Source organism: Ranitomeya variabilis, chromosome 1 (assembly GCF_051348905.1).
Source record: "Ranitomeya variabilis isolate aRanVar5 chromosome 1, aRanVar5.hap1, whole genome shotgun sequence".
Lineage (NCBI taxonomy): Eukaryota > Metazoa > Chordata > Amphibia > Anura > Dendrobatidae > Ranitomeya > Ranitomeya variabilis.
Window position 1 is genome coordinate 529667682 of NC_135232.1, and position 26588 is coordinate 529694269.

General features: G+C 45.1%; 1 protein-coding gene across 1 annotated transcript in view; it reads right to left on the reverse strand.

Moving 5' to 3' along the window:
* The window catches only part of LOC143766616 (serine protease ami-like), a 558097-nt gene extending 536664 nt beyond the window's left edge, over positions 1 to 21433 (reverse strand). Inside the window, exon 1 of the mRNA XM_077254425.1 lies at positions 21330 to 21433. Coding sequence (XP_077110540.1) covers positions 21330 to 21387 — 58 coding nt within the window. The 5' untranslated portion in view covers positions 21388 to 21433. The remainder of the gene's footprint in view (positions 1 to 21329) is intronic.
* Between the last annotated feature and the right edge of the window lie 5155 nt (positions 21434 to 26588).

Sequence of the window (26588 nt, forward strand, 5' to 3'; positions counted from 1 at the left end):
AGCCCCCTTTAATGTAATTAGGTGTTACGTTGGAATAGATGCAGAGGACAAATTAGGTTATATGTAGTATTGTGTTGTGCCTATAGATAGATAATGGTGTGAAAAACTAGTTGTAGGTTACCTCGTAAAAGCGCAAGAATTGAGGAATAATTTATAAAAACTAGCATTTCATACTCCAATCTAAACCTAATGTATGCTGGAGTAGATTGCACCTACACCATGTTCCAAATTATTATGCAAATGACATTTTTCTCAGATTTTCCTAACTGGTTGGTTCAAATAACAGTCAGTCTAATAAAAGTCATCACCCGTTAGAGTATACATCGAATTTTATTGAAGAAACCTCCCAATGATAACAGTGTAATCTCCAAAATTAATAAAAACTCAAAATGCACTGTTCCAAATTATTAGGCACAGTAGAATTTCTAAACATTTGATATGCTTTAAAGAACTGAAAATGCTCATTTGTGGAATTTGCAGCATAAGGAGGTCACATTCACTGAACAAAAAAGCTATTTAACTCCAAAACATCCTAACGGGCCAAGTTACATGTTAATATAGGACCACTTCTTTGATATCACCTTCACAATTCTTGCATCCATTGAACTTGTAAATTTTTGGAGAGTTTCTGCTTGTATTTCTTTGCATGAAGTCAGAATAGCCTCCCAGGGCTGCTGTTTTGATTTGAACTGCCTTCCACCCTCATAGATCTTTTGCTTGATGATACTCCAAAGGTTCTCTATAGGGTTGAGGTCAGGGGAAGATGGTGGCCACACCATGAGTTTATCTCCTTTTATGCCCATAATAGCCAATGACTCAGAGGTATTCTTTGCAGCATGAGATGGTGCATTGTCATGCATGAAGATGATTTTGCTCCTGAAGGCACGGTTCTGCTTTTTAAACCATGGAAGAAAGTTGTCAGTCAGAAACTCTATATACTTTGCAGAGGTCATTTTCACACCTTCAGGAACCTTAAAGGGCCCTACCAGCTGTTTCCCCATGATTCTGGCCCAAAACACGACTCCTCCACCTCCTTGCTGATGTTGCAGCCTTGTTGGGACATGGTGGCCATCCACCAACCATCCACTACTCCATCCATCTGGACCATCCAGGAGTGCTCGACACTCATCAGTAAACAAGACTGTTTAAACATTAGTTTTCATGTATGTCTGGACCCACTGCAACCGTTTCTGCTTATGAGCACTGTTTATGGGTGGGTGAATAGTAGGTTTATGCATCACAGCAAGCCTTTGAAGGATCCTACACCTTGAGATTCGAGGGACTCCAGAGGCACCAGCAGCTTCCTATAACTGTTTGCTGCTTTGTAATGGTATTTTGGCAGCTGCTCTCTTAATCCAATGAATTTGTCTGGCATAAACCTTCCTCATTATGACTTTCTCTGCATGAACTCTGTCTGTGCTCTGTTTCAGTCACAAATCTCTTCACAGTATGATGATCACTCTTAAGTTTTCGAGAAATATCTAATGTTTTCATACCTTGTCCAAGGCATTGCACAATTTATTGCTTTTCAGCAGCAGAGAGATCCTTTTTATTTCCCATATTGCTTGAAACCTGTGGCCTGCTTAATAATGTGGAACATCATTTTTAAGTAGTTTTCCTTTAATTAGAATCACCTGGAAAACTAATTTTCACATGTGTTTAAGATTGATTTCAATGATCCATTGAGCCCTGAGACACAATACCATTCACGAGTTTATTTGAAAAACAAAACAATTAAATCTTTATGACGCTTAAATCCAAATTGCATAATAATTTGGAACACAGTGTAATTGATTAAAAGGCAAGCACTTCTTAATAAATTTGATGCGTCTCTACTTAGCTGTATTTGCATATAACAGTGCACTTACATCTGTTTTCTAATAATCAGGCAGAATAATCAAGCCGTTAGTAACCCAAAAAATTCTCAAGTGCAGTGAGTTTTAATAACGAGATCCTGTCAGAATGATTATGTAATGTAAAGACATGTCTGTAATGGCACTGTAATATAAATCAAATTGATACCTTTGTTAAAGAAATCCATTTTGTGGTTCTTTTTTATCCCCTTTCCAACATTGGGCGCAATAGTACATCGATGTCGGACTCCCGCTGTTTGGTTTGGGCTCAGGCGCTGAGGCCGCACCTTTCTGGGCACATGACAGCTGATATTTATAGCTGACATGTGCCCGCAACAACCACGGGTGGAATCGCGATTCACCCACAGATGTTGACTAGTTAAATGACCCTGTCAATCTCTGATAGCGGCATTTAACTTGCGTTTACTGGAAGCGTGTCACTAAACCCACTCATCGGTGACCCCCGTCACATGATCGCGGGTCACTGATGGGTCGGCATGACAACCAGAGGTCTCCAGCAGACCTCTATGGTTGTCATAGCCAGATTGCTATGAGCACCACCCGGTGGTCGATCTGATCATCGCATGTATGTAGCAGAGCCGATCAGACAACTGCAGTTTCTAGTCTCCCGTGGAGACTATTGAAGCATGCAAACAGTAAAAAAAAATTAAAAAAAATATAAAATATAAATATATGGTAATATGTTTCTAAAAATATAAAAAATATATAAAATCACTCCCCTTTCGCCCCATTCAAAATAAAACAATAAAATAATCAAATATACACATATGTGGTATCGCCGCATTCAGAATCGCCTGATCTATCAATATAAAAAAAAGATTATCCTGATCGTTAAACAGTGTAAGGAGTAAAAAAGTAAAAATGCCAGAATTACCTTTTTGGTTACCACAGCATTAGATAAAGATTGTATCTGCACCAAAATGGAATCATTAAAAACATCAGCTCGGCACAAAAAAAATAAGCCCTCGCCCTTTCCCTAGATCATGAAAAATGGAGATGCTACGAGTATTGAAAAATCGCGCAATTTTTTTTTTTTACAAATTGTGGTGTTTTTTTTTCTCCACTTAAATAAAAAAGAACCTATACATGTTTGGTGTCTATAAACTTGCAATGACCTGGAGATTCCTTATGGCAGGTCACTTTTAGCATTTAGTGAACATGGTAAAAAAAAAAAAAAGCACTGTGCGATTGCACTTTTTTATGCAATTTCACCGCACTTGGAGTTTTGTTTCCTATTTTTCAATACATGATATGTTAAAACTAATGGTGTTGTTCAAAAGTAGAACTCGTCCTGCAAAAACTAAGCCCTCACATGGCCATTTTGACCAAATAATGAAAAAGTTATGGCTCTGGAAAGTAAGGGAGCGAAAAACAAAACTGCAAAAACAAAAATACGTCTGGTTGTTAAGAGGTTAATCACCATTTGAACTTTTCTGCTAGGGAATCACAGACAGGGAGGTGAAGACCCCCGTGTACAGTCCAACCCCTGTGCACTGAAATCTAGGTAGCTGAAAACTTAAAATGCTGGTTAAGTAACCACAAAGCAAATTTCTTCGCCAAAGGTATCGACGTAATCAGTGTTACAGTGCCATTACAATTTTTAGAAATATTTTTAGAAAAAAGATAAACATTTTTGCCCAAGTTAAGTATGCACCAAAATTTGTCACCTTTTGACAACAATTCTGGCACACAACATTCATGAATTTCCTTCAAACTGGTTTTAAATTTAGAATATTATAAGGAATGTACCCGTTTTATAATCACTCTGTATCCACCTAGTAGTAGAGTCATGACTATATAAAAATTACAAATATCTTTATTATTACATGAAAAAATACCAATAATCAACATTTGCGTCATAAAAATAAATTACAGTGGGTACATAAAGGGTTTTGATACGTAGGTGAAATGACAGTGGCTGAAGGCCAAGTCAGGATTACATAATAAGGAAGGGTATGCGAACTACCTATAAATTATAGTAATCTACATAAGAAACGCCAGCATCTTCTATCATTCTTATACTAGATTGCTTTATCCATTACCGTGTACCAAAATATATAGCAAAAAGATAATATGGTAAGGTGCTATGATGTCAAAACTATTGTGAAAATCATGGTATGTAATTAGTGCTCGCTATACATGTATCATGATAGTATTAAATAAAAGGTTAATTACCCATTGGAAGAAAAGATCCTGCTTGGACTGCGGCCACGTATTCCGATGCGCATTTCGCGTGGTTATCGCTTTTTCAGGGGGCATGGCCTCAGTGTGTTAATTGTCCGGTATAAATATTGGGCCGTTCCGGTCACTTGACTGGCTGCGGTTAATATAAAGTTCCGTTTGTGCTCATGCGCTGTAGGTAGCAGGAAGAATGCAGGAGAACTCAGCGCATGCGTGAGTTACGGTAATGTAATCTATTAAGTTGTACCAAGAAAAATCACTATTGTGTAATTCGTGACATTGTGCTGTTTGTGATGTATGTGTCTAACCTGAAGTGCAAAAGGTGCCAAGAAGAAATATTATCACAGATTGCATTATAAAGTAAAATAATAATAAAACAATATTAACCCCTTAACGACCGCCGATACGCCTTTTAACGGCGGCCGCTAAGGGTACTTAAACCACAGCGCCGTTAATTAACGGCGCTGTGGAAAAAGTGAATAGCGCCCCCCAGAGTCGGATTTTCTCTGGGGTCTCAGTTGCCGAGGGTAGCCGAGACCCCAGAGAACATAAATCGGGGGGTTTTTACCGACCCCCGAGTTGCGATCGCCGGTAATTAACCGTTTACCGGCGGTCGCAACAAAAAAAAAACCACGCGATTTGCCATTTAATTTCTCTGTCCTCTGATGTGATCGCACATCGGAGGACAGAGAAATAGGGTCCCCGATGGCCCCCAATAGCCCCCCAATACTCACATATCTCCCCCGGTGCTCCTCGTGGCTCCCGATGGGCGCCGACATCTTTTTTCCAGGGAAAAAATGGCGGGCGCATGCGCAGTGCGCCCGCCGCCCGGCACCCAGAAGATCTTTGGGGACTCGGCTGCCGGGGGTAGCCGAGACCCCAAAGAACATGATCGGGGTCGGTTTTCACCGACCCCTGTTTTGCGATCGCCGGTAATTAACTGTTTACCGGCGACCGCAAAAAAAAAAAAAAAAAAGCGATCTGTAATTCTCTGTCCTCTGATGTGATCGCACATCAGAGGACAGAGAAATAGGGGGATTCGGGGACCCTATCATACTCAGCCGGTGTCCCTGGGTCCTCCTACGTCTCCTCCTGCCGGCCGGCTTCTTCCTCGGGAAGAAAATGGTGGGCGCATGCGCAGTGCGCCCGCCATCTGCTGCCATCTGCCGGCCGGCAGGAGAGACGAGTTGGGGCTAAAATTAGGGTTAGGGTTAGGGCTATGGCTAGGGTTAGGGCTAGGGTTAGGGTTAGGGCTAGGGTTAGGGCTAGGGTTAGGGTTAGGGTTAGGGCTAGGGTTGGGGCTAAATTTAGGGTTAGGGCTAGGGTTGGGGCTAAATTTAGGGTTAGGGCTAGGGTTAGGGTTAGGCTACTTTCACACTAGCGTTTTTTGGCTTCTGTCGCAATGCGTCGTTGGAGAAAAAACGCATCCTGCAAAAGTGCTTGCAGGATGCGTTTTTTCTCCATTGACTTGCATTAGCGACAAATTGCGACGGATTGCCACACGTCGCATCCGCCGTGCGACGGATGCATCGTGCTTTGGCGGACCGTCGGCACAAAAAAAGCTACATGTAACTCTTTTTGTGCGACGTGTCCGCCATTTCTGACCGCGCATGCGCGGCCGGAACTCCGCCCCCACCTCCCCGCACCTCACAATGGGGCAGCGGATGCGTTGAAAAAACAGCATCCGCTGCACCCGTTGTGCGGCGCTTACAACGCTAGCGTCGGTACGTCGGCCCGACACACTGCGATGGGCCGAGTACGAAACTAGTGTGAAAGTAGCCTTAGGCTTCTTTCACACTTGCGTCGGTACGGGGCGGTCGCAATGCGTCAGCCCGACGAACCGACGCACGTTGTGAAAATTGTGCACAACGTGGGCAGTGGATGCAGTTTTTCAACGCATCCGATGCCCAGTCTATGTCCTGGGGAGGAGGGGGCAGAGTTACGGCCACGCATGCGCGGAAATGGCGGATGCGACGTACAAAAAAAAGGTTACATTGAACTTTTTTTCTGACAACGGTCTGCCAAAACACAACGGATCCAGTGCACGATGGACGTGACGTGTGGCCATCCGTCGGCAATACAAGTCTATGGGCAAAAAAGGCATCCTGTGGGCACATTTGCAGGATCCGTTTTTTGTCCAAAACGATGGATTGTGACAGATGCCACACAACGCAAGTTTGAAAGTAGCCTTAGGGTTAGGGTTGGGGCTAAAGTTAGGGCTAGGGTTAGGGTTAAATTTAGGGTTAGGATTGGGGCTAAAGTTAGGGTTAGGGCTAGGGTTGGGGCTAAAATTAGGGTTAGGGTTAGGGTTGGGGCTAAAGTTATGGTTAGGGTTGGGGCTAAAGTTAGCGTTAGAGTTGGGATTAGGGTTAGGGTTTGGATTAGGGTTGGTATTAGGGTTACGGTTGGGATTAGGGTTACGTTTGGGATTAGGGTTGGGATTAGGGTTAGGGTTGGGATTAGGGTTAAGGTTAGGGTTGGGATTATGGTTAGGGGTGTATTGGGATTAGGGTTAGGTTTGAGGTTAGGGTTGGGATTAGGGTTAGGGGTGTATTGGGATTAGGGTTAGGTTTGAGGTTAGGGTTGAGATTAGGGTTAGGGGTGTGTTGGATTTAGGGTTTTGATTAGGGTTATGGTTAGGGTTGAGATTAGGGCTGTTTTGGGGTTAGGGTTGTGATTATCGTTAGGGTTGTGATTAGGATTATGGATCGGGTTGAGATTAGGGTTAGGGGTGTGTTGGAGTTAGGGTTGGAGTTAGAATTGGGGGGTTTCCACTGTTTAGGTACATCAGGGGGTCTCCAAACACGACAGCCAATTTTGCGCTAAAAAAGTCAAATGGTGCTCCCTCCCTTCTGAGCTCTGCCGTGCGCCCAAACAGTGGTTTACCTCCACATATGGGGCATCAGCGTACTCGGGATAAATTGGACAACAACTTTTGGGGTCCAATTTCTCCTGTTACTCTTGTGAAAATAAAAACTTGGGGGCTAAAAATCTTTTTTGTGGGAAAAAAATATTTTTTTATTTTCACTACTCTGCATTATAAACTTCTGTGAAGCACTTGAGCATTCAAAGTTCTCACCACATATCTAGATAAGTTCCTTAGGGGGGTCTAGTTTCCAAAATTTGGTCACTTGTGGGGGGTTTCTACTGTTTAGGTACATCAGGGGCTCTGCAAACGCAACATAACACCCACAGACAATTCTATCAAAGTCTGAATTCCAAAATGGCGCTTCTTCTCTTCCGAGCTCTGCCGTGTGCCCAAACAGTGGTTTACCCCCACATATGGGGTACCAGCATACTCAGGACAAATTGGAGAACAAATATTGGTGTCCAATTTCTCTTGTTACCCTTGTGAAAATAAAAACTTGGGGGCTAAAAAATCTTTTTTGTGGAAAAAAAAATATTTTCTATTTTCACTACTCTGCATTATAAACTTCTGTGAAGCACTTGGGCATTCAAAGTTCTCACCACATATCTAGATAAGTTCCTTGGGGGGTCTAGTTTCCAAAATGGTGTCACTTGTGGGGGGTTTCTACTGTTTAGGTACATCAGTGGCTCTGCAAACGCAACATAACGCCCGCAGACCATTCTATCAAAGCCTGCATTCCAAAATGGCGCTCCTTCCCTTCCGAGCTCTGCCGTGCGCCCAAACAGTGGTTTACCCCCACATATTGGGTACCAGCATACTCAGGAAAAATTGGACAACAACTATTGGGGTCCAATTTCTCTTGTTACCCTTGTGAAAATAAAAATTTGGGGGCTAAAAAATCTTTTTTGTGGGAAAAAATATATTTTTTATTTTCACTACTCTGCATTATCAACTTCTGTGATGCACTTGGGCATTCAAAGTTCTCACCACATATCTAGATAAGTTCCTTGGGGGGTCTATTTTCCAAAATGGGGTCACTTGTTGGGGGATTCTACTGTTTAGGTACATTAGGGGTCTGAAAACGCAACATAACGCCAGCAGACAATTCTATCAAAGTCTGCATTCCAAAACGGCACTCCTTCCCTTCCGAGCTCAGCCATGCGCCAAAACAGTGGTTTACCCCCACATATGGGGTACCAGCATACTCAGGACAAATTGGACAACAACTTTTGGGGTCCAATTTCTCTTGTTACCCTTGTGAAAATAAAAACTTGGGGGCTAAAAATCTTTTTTGTTAAAAAAAAAAATATTTTTTATTTTCACGACTCTGCATTATAAACTTCTATGATGCACTTGGGCACTCAAAGTTCTCATTACACATCTAGATAAGTTCCATGGGGGGTCTAGTTTCCAAAATAGGGTCACTTTTGTGGGGTTTCTACTGTTTAGGCACATCAGGGGCTCTCCAAACGCGACATGGCGTCCGATCTCAATTCCAGTCAATTTTGCATTGAAAAGTCAAATAGCGCTCCTTTGCTTCCGAGCTCAGCCATGCGCCCAAACAGTGGTTTACCCCCACATATTGGGTGTCAGCATACTCAGGACAAATTGTTCAACAACTTCTTGGGTCCATTTTCTCCTGTTACCCTTGGTAAAATAAAAATTTGGAGGCAAAAAGATCATTTTTGTAGAAAAAATGTGATTTTTTTATTTTCACGGCTCTACGTTATAAACTTCTGTGAAGTACCTGGGGGTTGAAAGTGCCCACCACACATCTAGATAAGTTCCTTAAGGGGTCTAGTTTCCAAAATGGTGTCATATGTGGGGGGTTTCCACTGTTTAGGCACATCAGGGGCTCTCCAAACGTGACATGGCGTCCGATCTCAATTCCAGCCAATTCTACATTGAAAAAGTAAAACGACACTCCTTCTCTTCAAAGCTCTGCGGTGCGCCAAACAGTAGTTTACCCCCACATATGGGGTATCGACATACTCAGGAGAAATTGCACAACAACTTTTGTGGTCTAATTTCTCCTGCTACCCTTGTGAAAATAAAAATTTGGGGGCAAAAAGATCATTTTTGTAGAAAAAATGCGATTTTTTTTTTTCACGGCTCTACGTTATAAACTTCTGTGAAGCACTTGGGGGTTCAAAGTGCTCTCCACACATCTAGATAAGTTCCTTAAGAGGTCTAGTTTCCAAAATGGTATCATTTGTGGGGGGTTTCCACTGTTTAGGCACATCAGGGGCTCTCCAAACGCGACATGGCATCCGATCTCAATTCCAGCCAATTCTGCATTGAAAAAGTCAAACGGTGCTCCTTCACTTCCAAGCTCTGCGGTGCGCCCAAACAGTGGTTTACCTCCTCATATGGGGTAACGACGTACTCAGGAGAAATTGCACAACAACTTTTGTGGTCTAATTTCTCCTGTTACCCTTGTGAAAATAAGAATTTGTGGGCGAAAAAATCATTTTTGTGAAAACAAATGCGATTTTTTATTTTCACGGCTCTACGTTATAAACTTCTGTAAAGCACTTGGGGGTTCAAAGTGCTCACCACACATCTAGTTAAGTTCCTTAAGGGGTCTAGTTTCCAAAATTGTGTCACTTGTGGGGGGTTTCCACTGTTTAGGCACATTAGGGGCTCTCCAAACGCGACATGGCGTCCGATCTCAATTCCAGCCAATTCTGCATTGAAACAGTCAAACGGCGCTCCTTCACTTCCAAGCTCTGCGGTGTGCCCAAACAGTGGTTTACCTCCACATATGAGGTATCGGCGTACTCAGGAGAAATTGCGCAATAAAATTTGTGGTTAAATTTCTGTTTTTACACTTGTGAAAATTAAAAAAAATGGTTCTGAATAAAATGTTTGCAAAAAAAAGTTAAATGTTCATTTTTTTCTTCCACATTGTTTCAGTTCCTGTGAAGTACGTAAAGGGTTAATAAACTTCTTGAATGTGGTTTTGAGCAGCTTGAAGGGTGCAGTTTTTAGAATGGTGTCACACTTGGTTATTTTCTATCATATAGACCCCTCAAAATGACTTCAAAGGTGATGTGGTCCCTAAAAAAAACATGGTGTTGTAAAAATGAGAAATTGCTGGTCAACTTTTAACCCTTATAACTCCCTAACAAAAAAAAATTTTGTTTCCAAAATTGTGCTCATGTAAAGTGGACATGTGGGAAATGTTATTTATTAACTATTTTTCATGACATATCTCTCCGATTTAAGGGCATAAAAATACAAAGTTTGAAAATTGCAAAATTTTAAAAATTTTCGCCATATTTCCATTTTTTTCATAAATAATCGCAAGTAATATCGAAGAAATGTTACCAATAACTTGAATTACAATATGTCATGAAAAAACAGTCTCAGAATCAGCGGGATCCGATAAAGCGTTCCAGAGTTATAACCTCATAAAGTGACAGTGGTCAGAATTGTAAAAATTGGCTCGGTCATTAAGTACCAAATTGGCTCTGTCACTAAGGGGTTAAGTACAATTTATATTATTGTGTAATTTTTCCAAATATAATCCATAATGATTTTATATATATATATATATATATATATATATATAGACGTAATCATAAAGCACCAATATATCCTGTAACTGAGGGTATATATCCCTCCCTGAACACCCCAAGGGTGTCCGATCAAACTAACAACTCCAATTACATAGAACCAAGAAACAAAGGAGTATACATGTCCCAAACACCATATTTAAAAACCAATTGTAAAATTCTTTGCATAAGCTAAATAATAATAAACATATCCATAACAGTTATATGTATATATGCAGTAGGCAATATATACCAACACAGAGGTATCAAAGAGAAAACATAACGGTACACCAAGCCCAGATGCCATTGAATTGCGATAGCCTTTCTCCTCTGTCTCTGTACACGGAAGTTTGAAGAATATAGGAAGACATCTTTTATGCTATATTTGCACTTTATATACTATGCACTGACTGCACTTTTATATAATAATTTTTGAATTTTGTATATTATATATATATATTATATACATGTTTTTATGTATACAATACTTAGTATGTTGTACAATTTTCTCTTCTTTACGGTGTATTCACTTATACTTTATTGGGAACGTGCAGTTAATAATATTGCTGTATATTTCATGGGGTGGTTAGATTTTAGACACACTGTATAAGTATTGGGTATGTGTATTTATCTATTGTGTCTTCACAAATATGGCTGCGCCTCTGGGCTCCTTGTAAATGGCCGCTGGTGGGAGCGCATGCGCGTTGATTGTTCCTCTTACCCGTCTCCCTTGGTGGCTATCTACAGACGCAGGGCGCACATGTTATGACGTCTAACTGCGGTATTCCGCCCTATGTGCGCTCTGTAGTAATGGCCCTTGATGGTGGCTGGTGTGATTCGCCAATGCGCATGTGCCGTTTACCGGCCATATTTCCGGCGTTACATGTATATAAACACATGGGACGGAGACATAATCAAACCCTGTTGATAAAGCTATACCGTGAAACGCGCGTTCGGAGCCGCTGGGTGAAGTGTGGGTCGCTCCCCTTTGTATTTATTATGGGTAAGTGGGCAACTATACTGGTTAAACAGCGGCATTGTGGACCCTTCATTTCACATGAGGACTATATGATGTATAATTTGTTTTAGGGCCCTACGTGCCGCCATTTGCGTGTATGCATTTGTTGTTTACCATAGGGATGAAATTTGCAACTCACCTGTAACTTGGTGTACCGTTATGTTTTCTCTTTGATACCTCTGTGTTGGTATATATTGCCTACTGCATATATACATATAACTGTTATGGATATGTTTATTATTATTTAGCTTATGCAATAAAGTTTACAATTGGTTTTTAAATATGGTGTTTGGGACATGTATACTCCTTTCTTTCTTGGTTCTATATATATATCTATATATATGAGGCATCGTGATTACTCGCTAATCCCGCCCCCTGCACAGTAGCTCCGCCCCCCACATCCCACATTACCACATATAATCCCGCCCCACCACATTACCACACACAATCCCCACTCCACCACATTACCACATATAATCCCGCCCGCCCACCACATTACCACACACAATCCCGCCCCCAACACATTACCACACACAATCCCGCCACCACCACATTACTACACACGATCCCGCCCCCACCACTTTACCACACACAATCCCGCCCCCACCACATTACCACACACAATCCCGCCCCCACCACATTATGACACATAATCCCGCCCCCCAACACATTACCACACACAATCCCACTCCCACCACATTATCACACACAATTCCGCCCCCACCACAGTACCACACATAATCCCACCCCCCACCACATTACCACACACAATCCCGCCCCCACTACATTACCGCACACAAAAATTACCACAACACCCAATACGTTACCACACACAATATCACCCCCACCACATTACCACACATAATCCTGCCCCCCACCACATTAGCACACACAATCCCACCTCCCCACCACATTACCACACACAATCCTGCCCCTCACAACATTACCACCCACAATCCCGCCCCCCCACCACATTACCACACACAATCCCGCCCCCCCACCACATTACCACAAATAATCCCACCCCCACCACATTACCACACACAATCCCACACCCACCACATTACCACACCTAATCCTGCCCCTCACTACATCACCACACATAATCCCGCCCCCCACCACATCACCATATATAATCCCGCCCCCCCACCACATTACCACACATAATCCCGCCCTGCACCACATTACCACACATAATCCCACCCCCCACCACAATACCACACATAATCCCACCCCCTCCACATTACCACACATAATCCCGCCCCCACCCCACATTAACACAAATAATCCCGCCCCCACCACATTACCACTCATAATCCCGCCCCTCCAGCACATTACCCACATAATCCCACCCCCCAACAACTTTACCACACATAGTCCTGCCCCCCACCACATTACCACACAAAATCCCGCCCCCCCCACATTACCGCACATAATCCTGCCCCCCTCCATATTACCACACATAATCCCGCCCCCCCACCACATTACCACACATAATCACGCCCCCCACCACATCACCACACATAATCTTGCAACCTCACCACATCATCACACATATTCCTGACCCCCACCACATCACCACACATAATCCTGACCCCACCACATCACCACACATAATCCCGCCCCCCCACCACATCACCACACATAATCCCACTGCCCACCACATCACCACACATAATCCAGACCCCAAACCCCATTACCACACATAATCCCGCCCCCCACCACATTACCACACATAATCCTGCCCCCCACCACATTACCACACATAATCCCGCCTCCCACAACATTACCACACACAATCCCGCCCCCACCACATTACCACACACAATCCCGCCCCCACCACATTACCACACACAATCCTGCCCCCCCACCACATTACCACACATAATCCCACCCCCACCACATTACCACACATAATCCTGCCCCCCACCACATTACCACACACAATCCCACCTCCCCACCACATTACCACACACAATCCTGCCCCTCACAACATTACCACCCACAATCCCGCCCCCCCACCACATTACCACACACAATCCCGCCCCCCCACCACATTACCACAAATAATCCCACCCCCACCACATTACCACACACAATCCCACCCCCACCACATTACCACACCTAATCCTGCCCCTCACTACATCACCACACATAATCCCGCCCCCCACCACATCACCATATATAATCCCGCCCCCCACCACATTACCACACATAATCCCGCCCTGCACCACATTACCACACATAATCCCACCCCCCACCACAATACCAAACATAATCCCACCCCCTCCACATTACCACACATAATCCCGCCCCCCCACCACATTAACACAAATAATCCCGCCCCACCACATTACTACACATAATCCCGCCCCACCACATTACCACACATAATCACGCCCCCACCACATTACCACTCATAATCCCGCCCCTCCAGCACATTACCCACATAATCCCACCCCCCAACAACTTTACCACACATAGTCCTGCCCCCCACCACATTACCACACAAAATCCCGCCCCCCCCACATTACCGCACATAATCCTGCCCCCCTCCATATTACCACACATAATCCCGCCCCCCCACCACATTACCACACATAATCACGCCCCCCACTACATCACCACACATAATCTTGCAACCTCACCACATCATCACACATATTCCTGACCCCCACCACATCACCACACATAATCCTGACCCCACCACATCACCACACATAATCCCGCCCCCCCACCACATCACCACACATAATCCAGCCCCCAAACCCCATTACCACACATAATCCCGCCCCCCACCACATTACCACACAGAATCCTGCCCCCCACCACATTACCACACATAATCCCGCCTCCCACAACATTATCACACACAATCCCGCCCCCAACACATTACCACACACAATCCCGCCCCCACCACATTACCACACACAATCCTGCCCCCCCACCACATTACCACACATAATCCCACCCCCAACACATTACCACACATTATCCCGCCCCCACCACATTACCACACATAATCCCGCCCCCCATTTTACCACACATAATCCTGCCCCTCACCACATCACCACACATAATCCCGCCCCCCACCACATTACCACATATAATTCCACCCCCCACCACATTACCACACATAATCCCGCCCCCCACCACATAATCACACATAATCCCGCCCCCACCACAATACCATACATAATCCCGCCCCCCACCACATTACCACACATAATCCCGCCCCCCACCACATTACCACACATAATCCCGCCCCTCCACCACATTACCCACATAATCCCGCCCCCCACCACATTACCACATATAGTCCTGCCCCCCACCACATTACCACACATAATCCCGCCCCCAACCACATTATCGCACATAATCCTGCCCCCCACCACATTACCACATATAATCCCGCCCCCCACCACATTACCGCACATAATCCTGCCCCCCACCGCATCACCACACATAATCACGCCCCCACCACATCACCACACATAATCTTGCCACCCACAACGTCATCACACATAATCCCGCCCCCCACCACATCACCACACATAATCCCGACCCCCACCACATCATCACACATAATCCTGCCCCCCCACCACATCACCACACATAATCCTGTCCCCACACCACATTACAACACATAATCATGCCCCCCACCACATTACCACACACAATTCTGCCCCCCACCACATTACCACACATAATCCCTCCCCTCACCACATTACCACACACAATCCTGCCCCCACCACATTACCACACACAATCCCCCCTTTCCACCACATTACCACACATTATCCCACCCCCCATCACAATACCACACATAATCCCGCCCCCACCACATTACCACACATAATCCTGCCCCCCACATTACCACACATAATCCCACTCCCACCACATTACCACACATAATCCCGCCCACCACCACATTACCACACATAATCCCGCCCCCACCACATTACCACACATAATCCCGCCCCCACCACATTACCACACATAATCCCGCCCCCCCACCACATTACCACACATAATCCTGCCCCCCACCACATTACAACTCATAATCCCACCCGCACCACATTACCACACATAAACCCACCCCCTACCACATTACCACACATAATCCCGCCCCCCACCACATTACCACACATTATCCCGCTTCCCACCACATTACCACACATAATCCCACCCCCCCACCACATTACCATACACAATATCACCCCCACCACATTACCACACATAATCCTGCCCCCCACCACATTACCACACACAATCCCGCTTCCCCACCACATTACCACACACAATCCTGCCCCTCACAACATTACCACACACAATCCCGCCCCCCCACCACATTACCACACACAATCCCGCCCCCCCACCACATTACCACAAATAATCCCACCCCCCACCACATTACCACACACAATCCCACCTCCACCACATTACCACACCTAATCCTGACCCTCACTACATCACCACACATAATCCCGCCCCCCACCACATCACCATACATAATCCCGCCCCCCCACCACATTACCACACATAATCCCGCCCCCCACCACATTACCACACATAATCCCGCCCCCCCACCACATAACCACACATAATCCCGCCCACCACCACATTACCACACATAATCTCACCCCCCCACCACATTACCACACATAATCCCGCCCCCCCACCACATTACCACACATAATCCCGCCCCCACCACATTACTACACATAATCCCGCCCCCACCATATTACCACACATAATCACGCCCCCACCACATTACCACTCATAATCCCGCCCCTCCAGCACATTACCCACATAATCCCGCCCCCCACCACATTACCACACATAGTCCTGCCCCCCACCACATTACCACACAAAATCCCGCCCCCCCCACATTACCGCACATAATCCTGCCCCCCTCCACATTACCACACATAATCCCGCCCCCCCACCACATTACCACACATAATCACGCCCCCCACCACATCACCACACATAATCTTGCAACCTCACCACATCATCACACATATTCCTGACCCCCACCACATCACCACACATAATCCTGACCCCACCACATCACCACACATAATCCCGCCCCCCCACCACATCACCACACATAATACCACTGCCCACCACATCACCACACATAATCCAGCCCCCAAACCCCATTACCACACATAATCCCACCCACCACCACATTACCACACATAATCCTGCCCCCCACCACATTACCACACATAATCCCGCCCCCCACCACATTACCACACACAATCCCACCCCCACCACATTACCACACACAATCCCGCCCCCCACCACATTACCACACACAATCCTGCCCCCCACCACATTACCACACATAATCCCACCCCCAACACATTACCACACATTATCCCGCCCCCCACCACATTACCACACATAATCCGGCCCCCCACCACATTACCACATATAATTCCACCCCCCACCACATAATCACACATAATCCCACCCCCCACCACAATACCATACATAATCCCATCCCCTCCACATTACCACACATAATCCCGCCCCCACCACATTACCACACATAATCCCGCCCCCCACCACATTACCACACATAATCCTGCCCCTCCACCACATTACCCACATAATCCCGCCCCCCACCACATTACCACATATAATTCCACCCCCCACCACATTACCACACATAATCCCGCCCCCCACCACATAATCACACATAATCCCACCCCCCACCACAATACCATACATAATCCCATCCCCTCCACATTACCACACATAATCCCGCCCCCACCACATTACCACACATAATCCCGCCCCCCACCACATTACCACACATAATCCTGCCCCTCCACCACATTACCCACATAATCCCGCCCCTCACCACATTACCACATATAGTCCTGCCCCCCACCACATTACCACACACAATACCGCCCCCCACCACATTACCACACACAATCCCGCCCCCCACCACATTACCACACACAATCCTGCCCCCCAACACATTACCACACATTATCCCGCCCCCCACCACATTACCACACATAATCCCGCCCCCCATTTTACCACAAATAATCCTGCCCCTCACCACATTACTACACATAATCCTGCCCCCACCACATCACCACATATAATCCCGCCCCCCACCACATTACCACATATAATTCCACCCCCCACCACATTACCACACATAATCCCGCCCCCCACCACATAATCACACATAATCCCGCCCCCCACCACAATACCATACATAATCCCACCCCCTCCACATTACCACACATAATCCCGCCCCCCACCACATTACCACACATAATCCCGCCCCCACATTACTACACATAATCCCGCCCCCCACCACATTACCACACATAATCCCGCCCCCCACCACATTACCACACATAATCCCGCCCCTCCACCACATTACCCACATAATCCCGCCCCTCCACCACATTACCCACATAATCCCGCCCCCCACCACATTACCACACATAAACCCACCCCCTACCACATTACCACACATTATCCCGCTTCCCACCACATTACCACACATAATCCTGCCCTCCCAGCACATTACCACACATAATCCCACCCCCACCACATTACCACACATAATCCCGCCCCCACCACATTACCACACATAATCCCGCCCCCCACCACATAACCACACATAATCCCGCCCCCCCACCACATTACCACACATAATCCTGCCCCCACCACATTACCACACATAATCCCACCCCCCCACCACATTACCACACATAATCCCGCCCCCCAGCACATTACAACTCATAATCCCACCTGCACCACATTACCACACATAAACCCACCCCCTACCACATTACCACACATAATCCCGCCCCCCACCACATTACCACACATTATCCCGCTTCCCACCACATTACCACACATAATCCTGCCCCCCACCACATTACCACACATAATCCCACCCCCCACCACATTACCACACATTATCCCGCTTCCCACCACATTACCACACATAATCCTGCCCCCCCACCACATTACCACACATAATCCCGCCCCCAACCACATCACCACACATAACCCGACCCCCACCACATCACCACACATAATCCCGCCCCCACCACATTGCCACCCATAATCCCACCCCCCACGACATCACCACACATAATCCCGTCCCCACACCGATTTACACACATAATCCTGCCCCCCACCACATTACCACACATAATCCTGCCCCATCACCACATTACCACACATTATCCCGCCCCCTACCACATTACCACACATAATCCCGCACCTACCACATTACCACACATAATCCCACCCCCCACTAGATTAACACACATAATCCCGCCCCCACCACATTACCACACATAATGCCGCCCCCACCACATTACCACACAAAATCCCACCCCCTTACCACATTACCACACACACTTATTCCCCCCACCACATTACCACACATAATCCTGCCCCCCCACCACATTACCACACATAATCCCGCCCCCCACCACATTACCACACATATTTCAGCCCCCCCACCTCATTACCACACATAATCCCACCCCAACCACATTACCACACATAATCTTGCCCCCTTACCACATCACCACACATAATCCCATCCCCCACCATATTACCACACATAATCCCCCCCACATTACCACTCGAGGCTCCGCCCCACACACATCACCACATGAGGCTCCGTCCCCCCACATTACCACACGAGGCTCTGTACCCACACATTACCACACGAGTCTCTGTCCCCACACATTACCACATGAGGCTCCATCCTCACACATTACCACATGAGGCTGCATCCCCACACATTACCACACGAGGCTCTGTCCCCACACATTACTACATGAATCCAGTTTGCTTTTACACTGTGAATAAAATGTATTAGTATTATTCTGACTTTTAATTATTATTATTATTATTAACATCATTTTAAGTTAATTTACCACCTGCGTAAGCGCTATTGAATGTTGTCATTCAACATACCAGCCTCTTGCGTGGTACCACTAGCAGAACACCGGCACACCACACACACACACTGTATATGCCGTACGCACCAAACTCACACTGTATATGCCATACGCAGCATACACACACACACACTGTATACGCCGCATGCACCACATACACACTGTATATGCCGTATGCAGCACACACACAATATATACGCCGTACGCACCACACACACACACACACACACACTGTATACGCCGTACGCAGCTTCTTACGTGGTACCACTAGTGGAACACTGTCGCGAACATGCCGCCACCAGGATCAGCTGAATGATTCACTGACTGCCACCATCTTTGTACAGGAGGAGCGGCAGACAAGGAGAAGAGCACATGGGGTACACAGGTCACAGAAGAGAGCACAGACGGGAGAAGTCAGCACATGGGGAGAGAGAGTGGATAGGTGGATGAGCACATGGGGGGAGAGATTCTGAACGCTGCAAAGCCTGCCCCCATGGTGACATTACTGCCTCCATCTAGTATATACTCGTATATATGTATAAAGTGACAAAGTGCACCTTAGTTAATAAATACAGTAAATAAGGACAATTTCTGTGACAAACACAATTTATACAGTTTAGATTAAACACATGATGTACAGAATTACAAAAGAGAGGAGGATAAAGAGAATGTTGCATGGAAAATATATTTCTTACATCTCCTATCAGAGGGGGACAGATACCGTACTATAATAACAATATATTTTTTAAACAATTTAAATTTAACAAACAATTTGCAAACATACAAAATATCACATAGTGCACGAATATATGCAATACCCTTAATTTAAAAATGAAATGTATTATTATGTGGTAAAATGTATATGAAACTGGCATAGATTATAGGTCCAAATTTTTACAATGTATTTAGGGGAGAAACCATTTGTAATAAAGCATTTGATAAAACATACCACTACTTTGAAATTGACCACTGGCACTGGATATATTAGGGTGGGCATTGTGATAAGAAGTGGTATAGCTAGAGTGTTATGGGCCCCGTTACAAAATTTGGAGTAGGTCTACCACCATCACATTGGTCAGATGTACAGGCCCCTGTAATAATGTCCTCTCTCTTGGCTCCTATCCTGTAATAATGTCCCCATTCTGAATCCCATCCTGTATTAAAATCTCCAATCTTGTGCCCTTTCCTGTAGTAATGTCCCCGATCCTAAGCCCCTTCCTTCATGCCTCAGTGGTTAAGGATTCATAGAACAATTGCTCATTTTGTCAAACCATTCTTCCTGACCATTCACATTATGGCATCCTACTGTATATATTTTTCTCATGCCTATGAGTGAGCTATGCTTCACAACAATCTCCGACCAGAGTATTTTATTGTAATATTTGCTGAAGAAAAAAATTACAGCACGTAGTAATAAAGACATAACATCTGACTGGTGCATAATCACAAGGAAAAATGTAACAAAGAGAAATACACTTATGGAAATGGTCAGTTAAATGGATGCAATACTGATATTCTAGCTACCAATTAACTATAAAGGATCTGAAAGTGTGTGAAGATGTATTTTTTCTTTTATCATGTAGGATAGCTCATGAGGTTAAACTACTAGACCTAAATTACTATATTATAGAATTTCCAATTAAAGAAAAAAAAACAATTTGGACACAAATACAGATAGAGTATAATAGAAGGTATCACATATAGCTTTGAAAAAAAAACACATCAATTTGTTTTAAACCAAATGTTGTCTCTCTATTGAAAGAAAAAAAAATATTATATGTATACACAACACTACATATCACTTCTATCATCATTTACACACACTTGACCGTACCGATACTTGTGCCATTATAGAGAGGTATTACTTACCATAACGTGCGATGCTCAGCAGCACTGTCAAAACAGACAGAAGTTTGGGTACAGCCATTCTGTATTGCAAGCACAACTCTCTCTGACCTTTTCCAGATTGTCTTCCTGGAATATATAAATTGCTGGAGTAACTCCCATACCTTATCTATTGCCTTCCTGTGCTTTCAGCATTATCGGCTGCATAAACAGGAAACACAACACCGGCTGATAGGGATTTATGTATGGGAACCAACATTGCTAATCTGTCATAAAAGGTTTATCACAAAGGTTTCTGTATAGCAAATCTGTAAGTGGAACTGGGTTTCCAGTAAATTAGTGAGTAGCAATGTTCACTATATTTCTACTCATGACTCATCTAAGGATTATACTGTATAGTATATACGTTCCTTGACATACTGTCACAAGGGTGTCACGTCCCCCTGGAAGACCTGGAGACAAACAGTCATGTTGAGTAATGAATCACAGGTCTTCTTTAGAGATGAGTGAAAAAAGGAGGAAAAGATCCAGCGGAGGTAGCTAAAAAAATCTTTTAATCCAAAATAGTGTAAAAACTGTGGGAAACACATAATGTCTGGCACTGAATACACAGGAGAGCAGATCAACATGTTTCGACAAAAGTCTTCATCATGATCTAACTTCTCAACAGCAAATGGTAGTTTTATATCATGTGTCCACCAATTTCATTGGTTACTCAATTAAAAACATTTAAATAAACATAATACAATATAATCACAATTATAAACCACCTTAAAAACACATCATGTGACAGACTAATTAATGCATAATAGAAAGGAAGAGAAAGAGAAAAATCAATATACAGTAGTAACGTATAATATCTATAACTATGAATTGTAAAATATATAATATTGTTTGATGAGAATCTGTTCAGCAATTTGCGTTTATGATTACCTCCTCTCTGTGGTCTGTAGACATTCTCTATTCTATAGAATTCAAAATGTTTGAGATTCCCTCCATGGTAATTAATAAAATATCGTATTTTATACAACGTAGGAAGCTCCAACCGGTACGGTGGGTTAGTGACAGCGGCGACCCTAAATGGACCAATAAATCGTGGACCAATTTAAGGGATGGTATTTTGAGTCTTATGTTCTTTGTGGATAACCACACCCAGTCATCCACACTCAGGTCCGGACCTGGCACACGCCTACTGTCAGACACACGTTTGTACCTAGCACTCACGTTGTTTAACTCTCCTCCAGACTGATGATAATTGTGCTCCTAACTGGTCTTCCTCCGGGAGGCCGGAAGAGCCCCCCTGACTCAAAGTACAAAATTGAGGATGAAGCCCGTAAACACAAAAAAAACGGAGATTCCCCAGACGACTCCTGAAGGTGATTATTGATAGCAAACTCAGCCAAAGGAAGGAACTTCGACCACTCCTCCTGGTTATCCAAAACAAAACAGCGTAAGTACTGTTCCAAATTTTGGTTCATAAGCTCGGTCTGACCATTTGACTGAGGATGAAACGCCGAAGAATGAGACAACTTGATCCCCAGCCGTGAACAAAATGCTTTCCAAAACTTTGCCACAAACTGAGACCCCCTATCAGAAACGATGTCAGATGGAACCCCATGAAGTCTGACCACCTCCTGCACAAATACCTGAGACAGAGTCTTAGCGTTAGGCAACGAAGGCAAAGACACAAAGTGCGACATTTTTGAGAACCGATCAACAATCACCAAGATGACCGTGTTCCCAGCTGAGGAGGGCAAGTCAGTGATAAAATCCATGGAAATTTCCATCCATGGCTTACTAGGTACCTCGAGAGGAAGTAGTGTGCCAACAGGACGGGAGCGGGGCGTCTTAGTCCTAGCACACGTGGTGCAAGCTGACACGTATGAGACCACGTCCTGTCGGATCTTGGGCCACCAAAACCGACGTGACACCAACTCCAAGGTACCCATAACCCCTTGATGGCCAGCCAGGACAGCATCATGATGCTCCGCCAAAACCTTTAAGCGGAGATGAAGCGGTACAAACATTTTGTTGACGGGAAGCTCAGATGGTACCTCCTCCTGGGCCTCGGCAATCTCAGCCTCAACCTCGGTAGTGGGAGCCGAAACCACAACACCCTTTTGGAGGATGGGTACTGGATCTTCCCGAGGCTCTCCCCCGGGAAAACACCTGGACAAAGCATCCGCCTTAGTGTTTTTAGAACCAGGTCTGTAAGTGACAACAAAGTTGAACCGCGTGAAAAACAAATGCCCAGCGAGCCTGCCTGGGAGACAGACGCTTGGCAGACTCCAAATAAAGCAAATTCTTATGGTCGGTAATAACAGTAACCTGATGAACAGACCCCTCCAAGAAGTGTCGCCATTCCTCAAAGGCCAATTTGATTGCCAACAACTCTCTGTTGCCGATATCGTAGTTATGTTCGGCGGGCGACAGTTTCTTGGAAAAATAGGCGCATGGACGCAAACCGCTCAAGGATGAGCCTTGTGACAGCACCGCCCCCACACCAACCTCAGACGCATCGACTTCCACAACAAAAGGCTTCGATACATCTGGCTAAACCAGAATGGGAGCCGAAACAAACCTGTTTTTAAGAGATTCAAATGCGCACACAGCAGCCTCAGGCCAAACGGAGAAATTGGTACCCTTTTTAGTCATGTCAGTTAGCGGTTTAGCAATGATAGAAAAATCCTTGATAAACTTCCTATAGTAGTTAGAAAACCCAAGGAACCACTGAAGTGCTTTTAGGTTATCAGGCCATTCCCAATGCAACACCGCTTGCACCTTAGCGGCGTCCATTTTAAAACCAGAAGCAGACACAATATAGCCCAAGAAAGGCAACTCCTGTACCGAAAATACACATTTCTACAGTTTTGCATATAGCTTATTCTCTCTGAGAAGCTGTAATACCTGCCTGACATGATCTAAATGAGTATCATGGTTGCAAGAATATATGAGGATGTCATCTAGGTACACAATAACGAATTTCCCCAAAACATGCGAGAACACATCATTTATGAAATGTTGAAACACTGCAGGTGCGTTTGTCAACCCAAATGGCATCACCAAATTTTCAAAATGACCCTCAGGGGTATTAAAAGCCGTCTTCCACTCATCACCCTGATGGACTCTTATGAGGTTGTATGCCCCCCTGAGGTCAAGCTTGGTAAACCACTTAGCACCTGCCACCTGGTTGAACAAATCCGGTATCAATGGCATAGGGTATGGATCACGAACCATAATCTGGTTTAACTCCCTGAAATCCAGACACGGCCGTAGTCCACCATCTTTCTTCTTAACGAAGAAGAACCCTGCTGCCACAGGAGAGGATGAAGGCCTGATTTGCCCTTTGCTCAAACTTTCAGCAATGTAATCCTTAAGCGCTTGTCTCTCCGGACCGGAAATATTAAACATCCTTGCTTTAGGCAACTTGACCCCTGGTTTAAACCTGATAGAACAGTCATAGGGGCAATGTGGTAGCAACTCTGAACAACCCTTCTCAGAGAACACATCCACAAAATCCAGAAGTGACTCAGGAATGCTTGGAGTCACAGCAGAAACACATGTGGCCAAGCAATTCTCCTGACAGAAATCACTCCACTGAATTATGTCCTGAGTTTTCCAGTCAATCACCGGGTTGTGTGTAGACAACCATGGAAAACCCAGAACCAATTGTGCCGGAAGACTCTTGAGCACCTTACATGTAACCTGCTCGAAATGAAGAACCTCAATGTGGAGTTTAACCTCAGCCACAAACTCAGTAATCTCCCCCTGTGGGAGAGGAGCAGAATTGATGGTGACCACACGGATAGGATGAGGCAGTTTATCGATCCTAAAACCAGCAGTGCGCACAAACTCGTCATCAATGAGATTTGTGGCGGAACCACTATCCACAAAAACAGTGATTGGCAGCTCTCTGCCAGCGACAACAACTTTGGCAGGGAGCATGGACTGAGAAACCATCATGGAGGATACACATAAGCTCAGATTGGACTCCTCCACACCCTCTGAGCTTAGAAGTTTTCCGCCGTTGGGTTTTTCTTAGACAGCTGAGGACAGATGTTAACAAAATGACCAGTTTTACCGCAGTAAAAACAGGCTCCCTGCTTCCTGCGCACAGGGGCTTGATGCTTAACATGTGACACCCCTGCGATTTGCATAGGCTCCGTGGGCTCACCTGCAGCAACCTCACGTGAACCGAAACCCTCTCCCATAGGCGGCGTCTCATGCTTCCCCTGACGCAAACGGTGATCAATGCGGACAACCAGACTCATAGCGGAATCTAAAGAAGCAGGAGTCTCGTACATCAGAAGGGCTTTTTTAACCCTTCCAGAAACCCCATGAATAAACTGACTCCGCAGCGCTGGATCATTCCACTGTGTGTCGACCGCCCAGCAGCGAAATTCAGAACAGTAATCCTCTGCAACTCGCTCCCCCTGGCGACTAGTGTGTATCTTAGATTCTGTTAGAGCCATTCTGTCAGGCTCATCGTAAATGTTTCCAAGAAAAGAAAAAAAACTCTCCACAGAGTCAAATGCAGCAGAATCAGATGGCAAAGAAAACGCCCATGCTTGGGGATCCCAGTTTAATAATGACAACACCAGGCCCACACACTGAGCCTCATTACCCGAGGAGATCAGGCGCATACGGAAATATAGTTTGCAAGCTTCACGAAAAGAAACAAATTTACTGCGTTCCCCAGCAAACTTTTCAGGCAAAGGAAACTTAGGCTCAGCAACGCTACCTGTCGCTCCAGCTTGCACAATTGATACTGCTAGTCCCTGTTGCTTCACTGCCCCCCTCAACTCAGTGACCTGTAGGGACAGCGCCTCCAACTGGCGAGTTATGGAAGTCATGGGATCCATGACAAAAAAAAAGAAGAAACCCCAGTAGTGTAGCATCGGGTGGTTTCATCAAACTCAATATGACAGGTGGACCTGCCCCTATCAGAGTGTATCAAAGTGTGTAACTCCTCCTCCCCTCCCTGTCAGCCAGCTGTCCCTCTGGCTGGCTGCCCGCTTTTGATATAGTCTGATATTGTTAATTTGATCCAGTGAACACTATGCCAATTATATAATTTATATCCTAGTCGTGTATTTATTTGTTTTATATGAGTTTTATAACACACCAGACCCATTTTACGGGAATATTATGTATATTCTGTGTTTCTGCACTATTATTTGATACTGGTATTCTCATTTATATGTGTTTTATAACACACTGTGCCAGTTATATAATTATATCCTATTAGATGGGCCAGTTATATAATTATATCCTATTAGATGG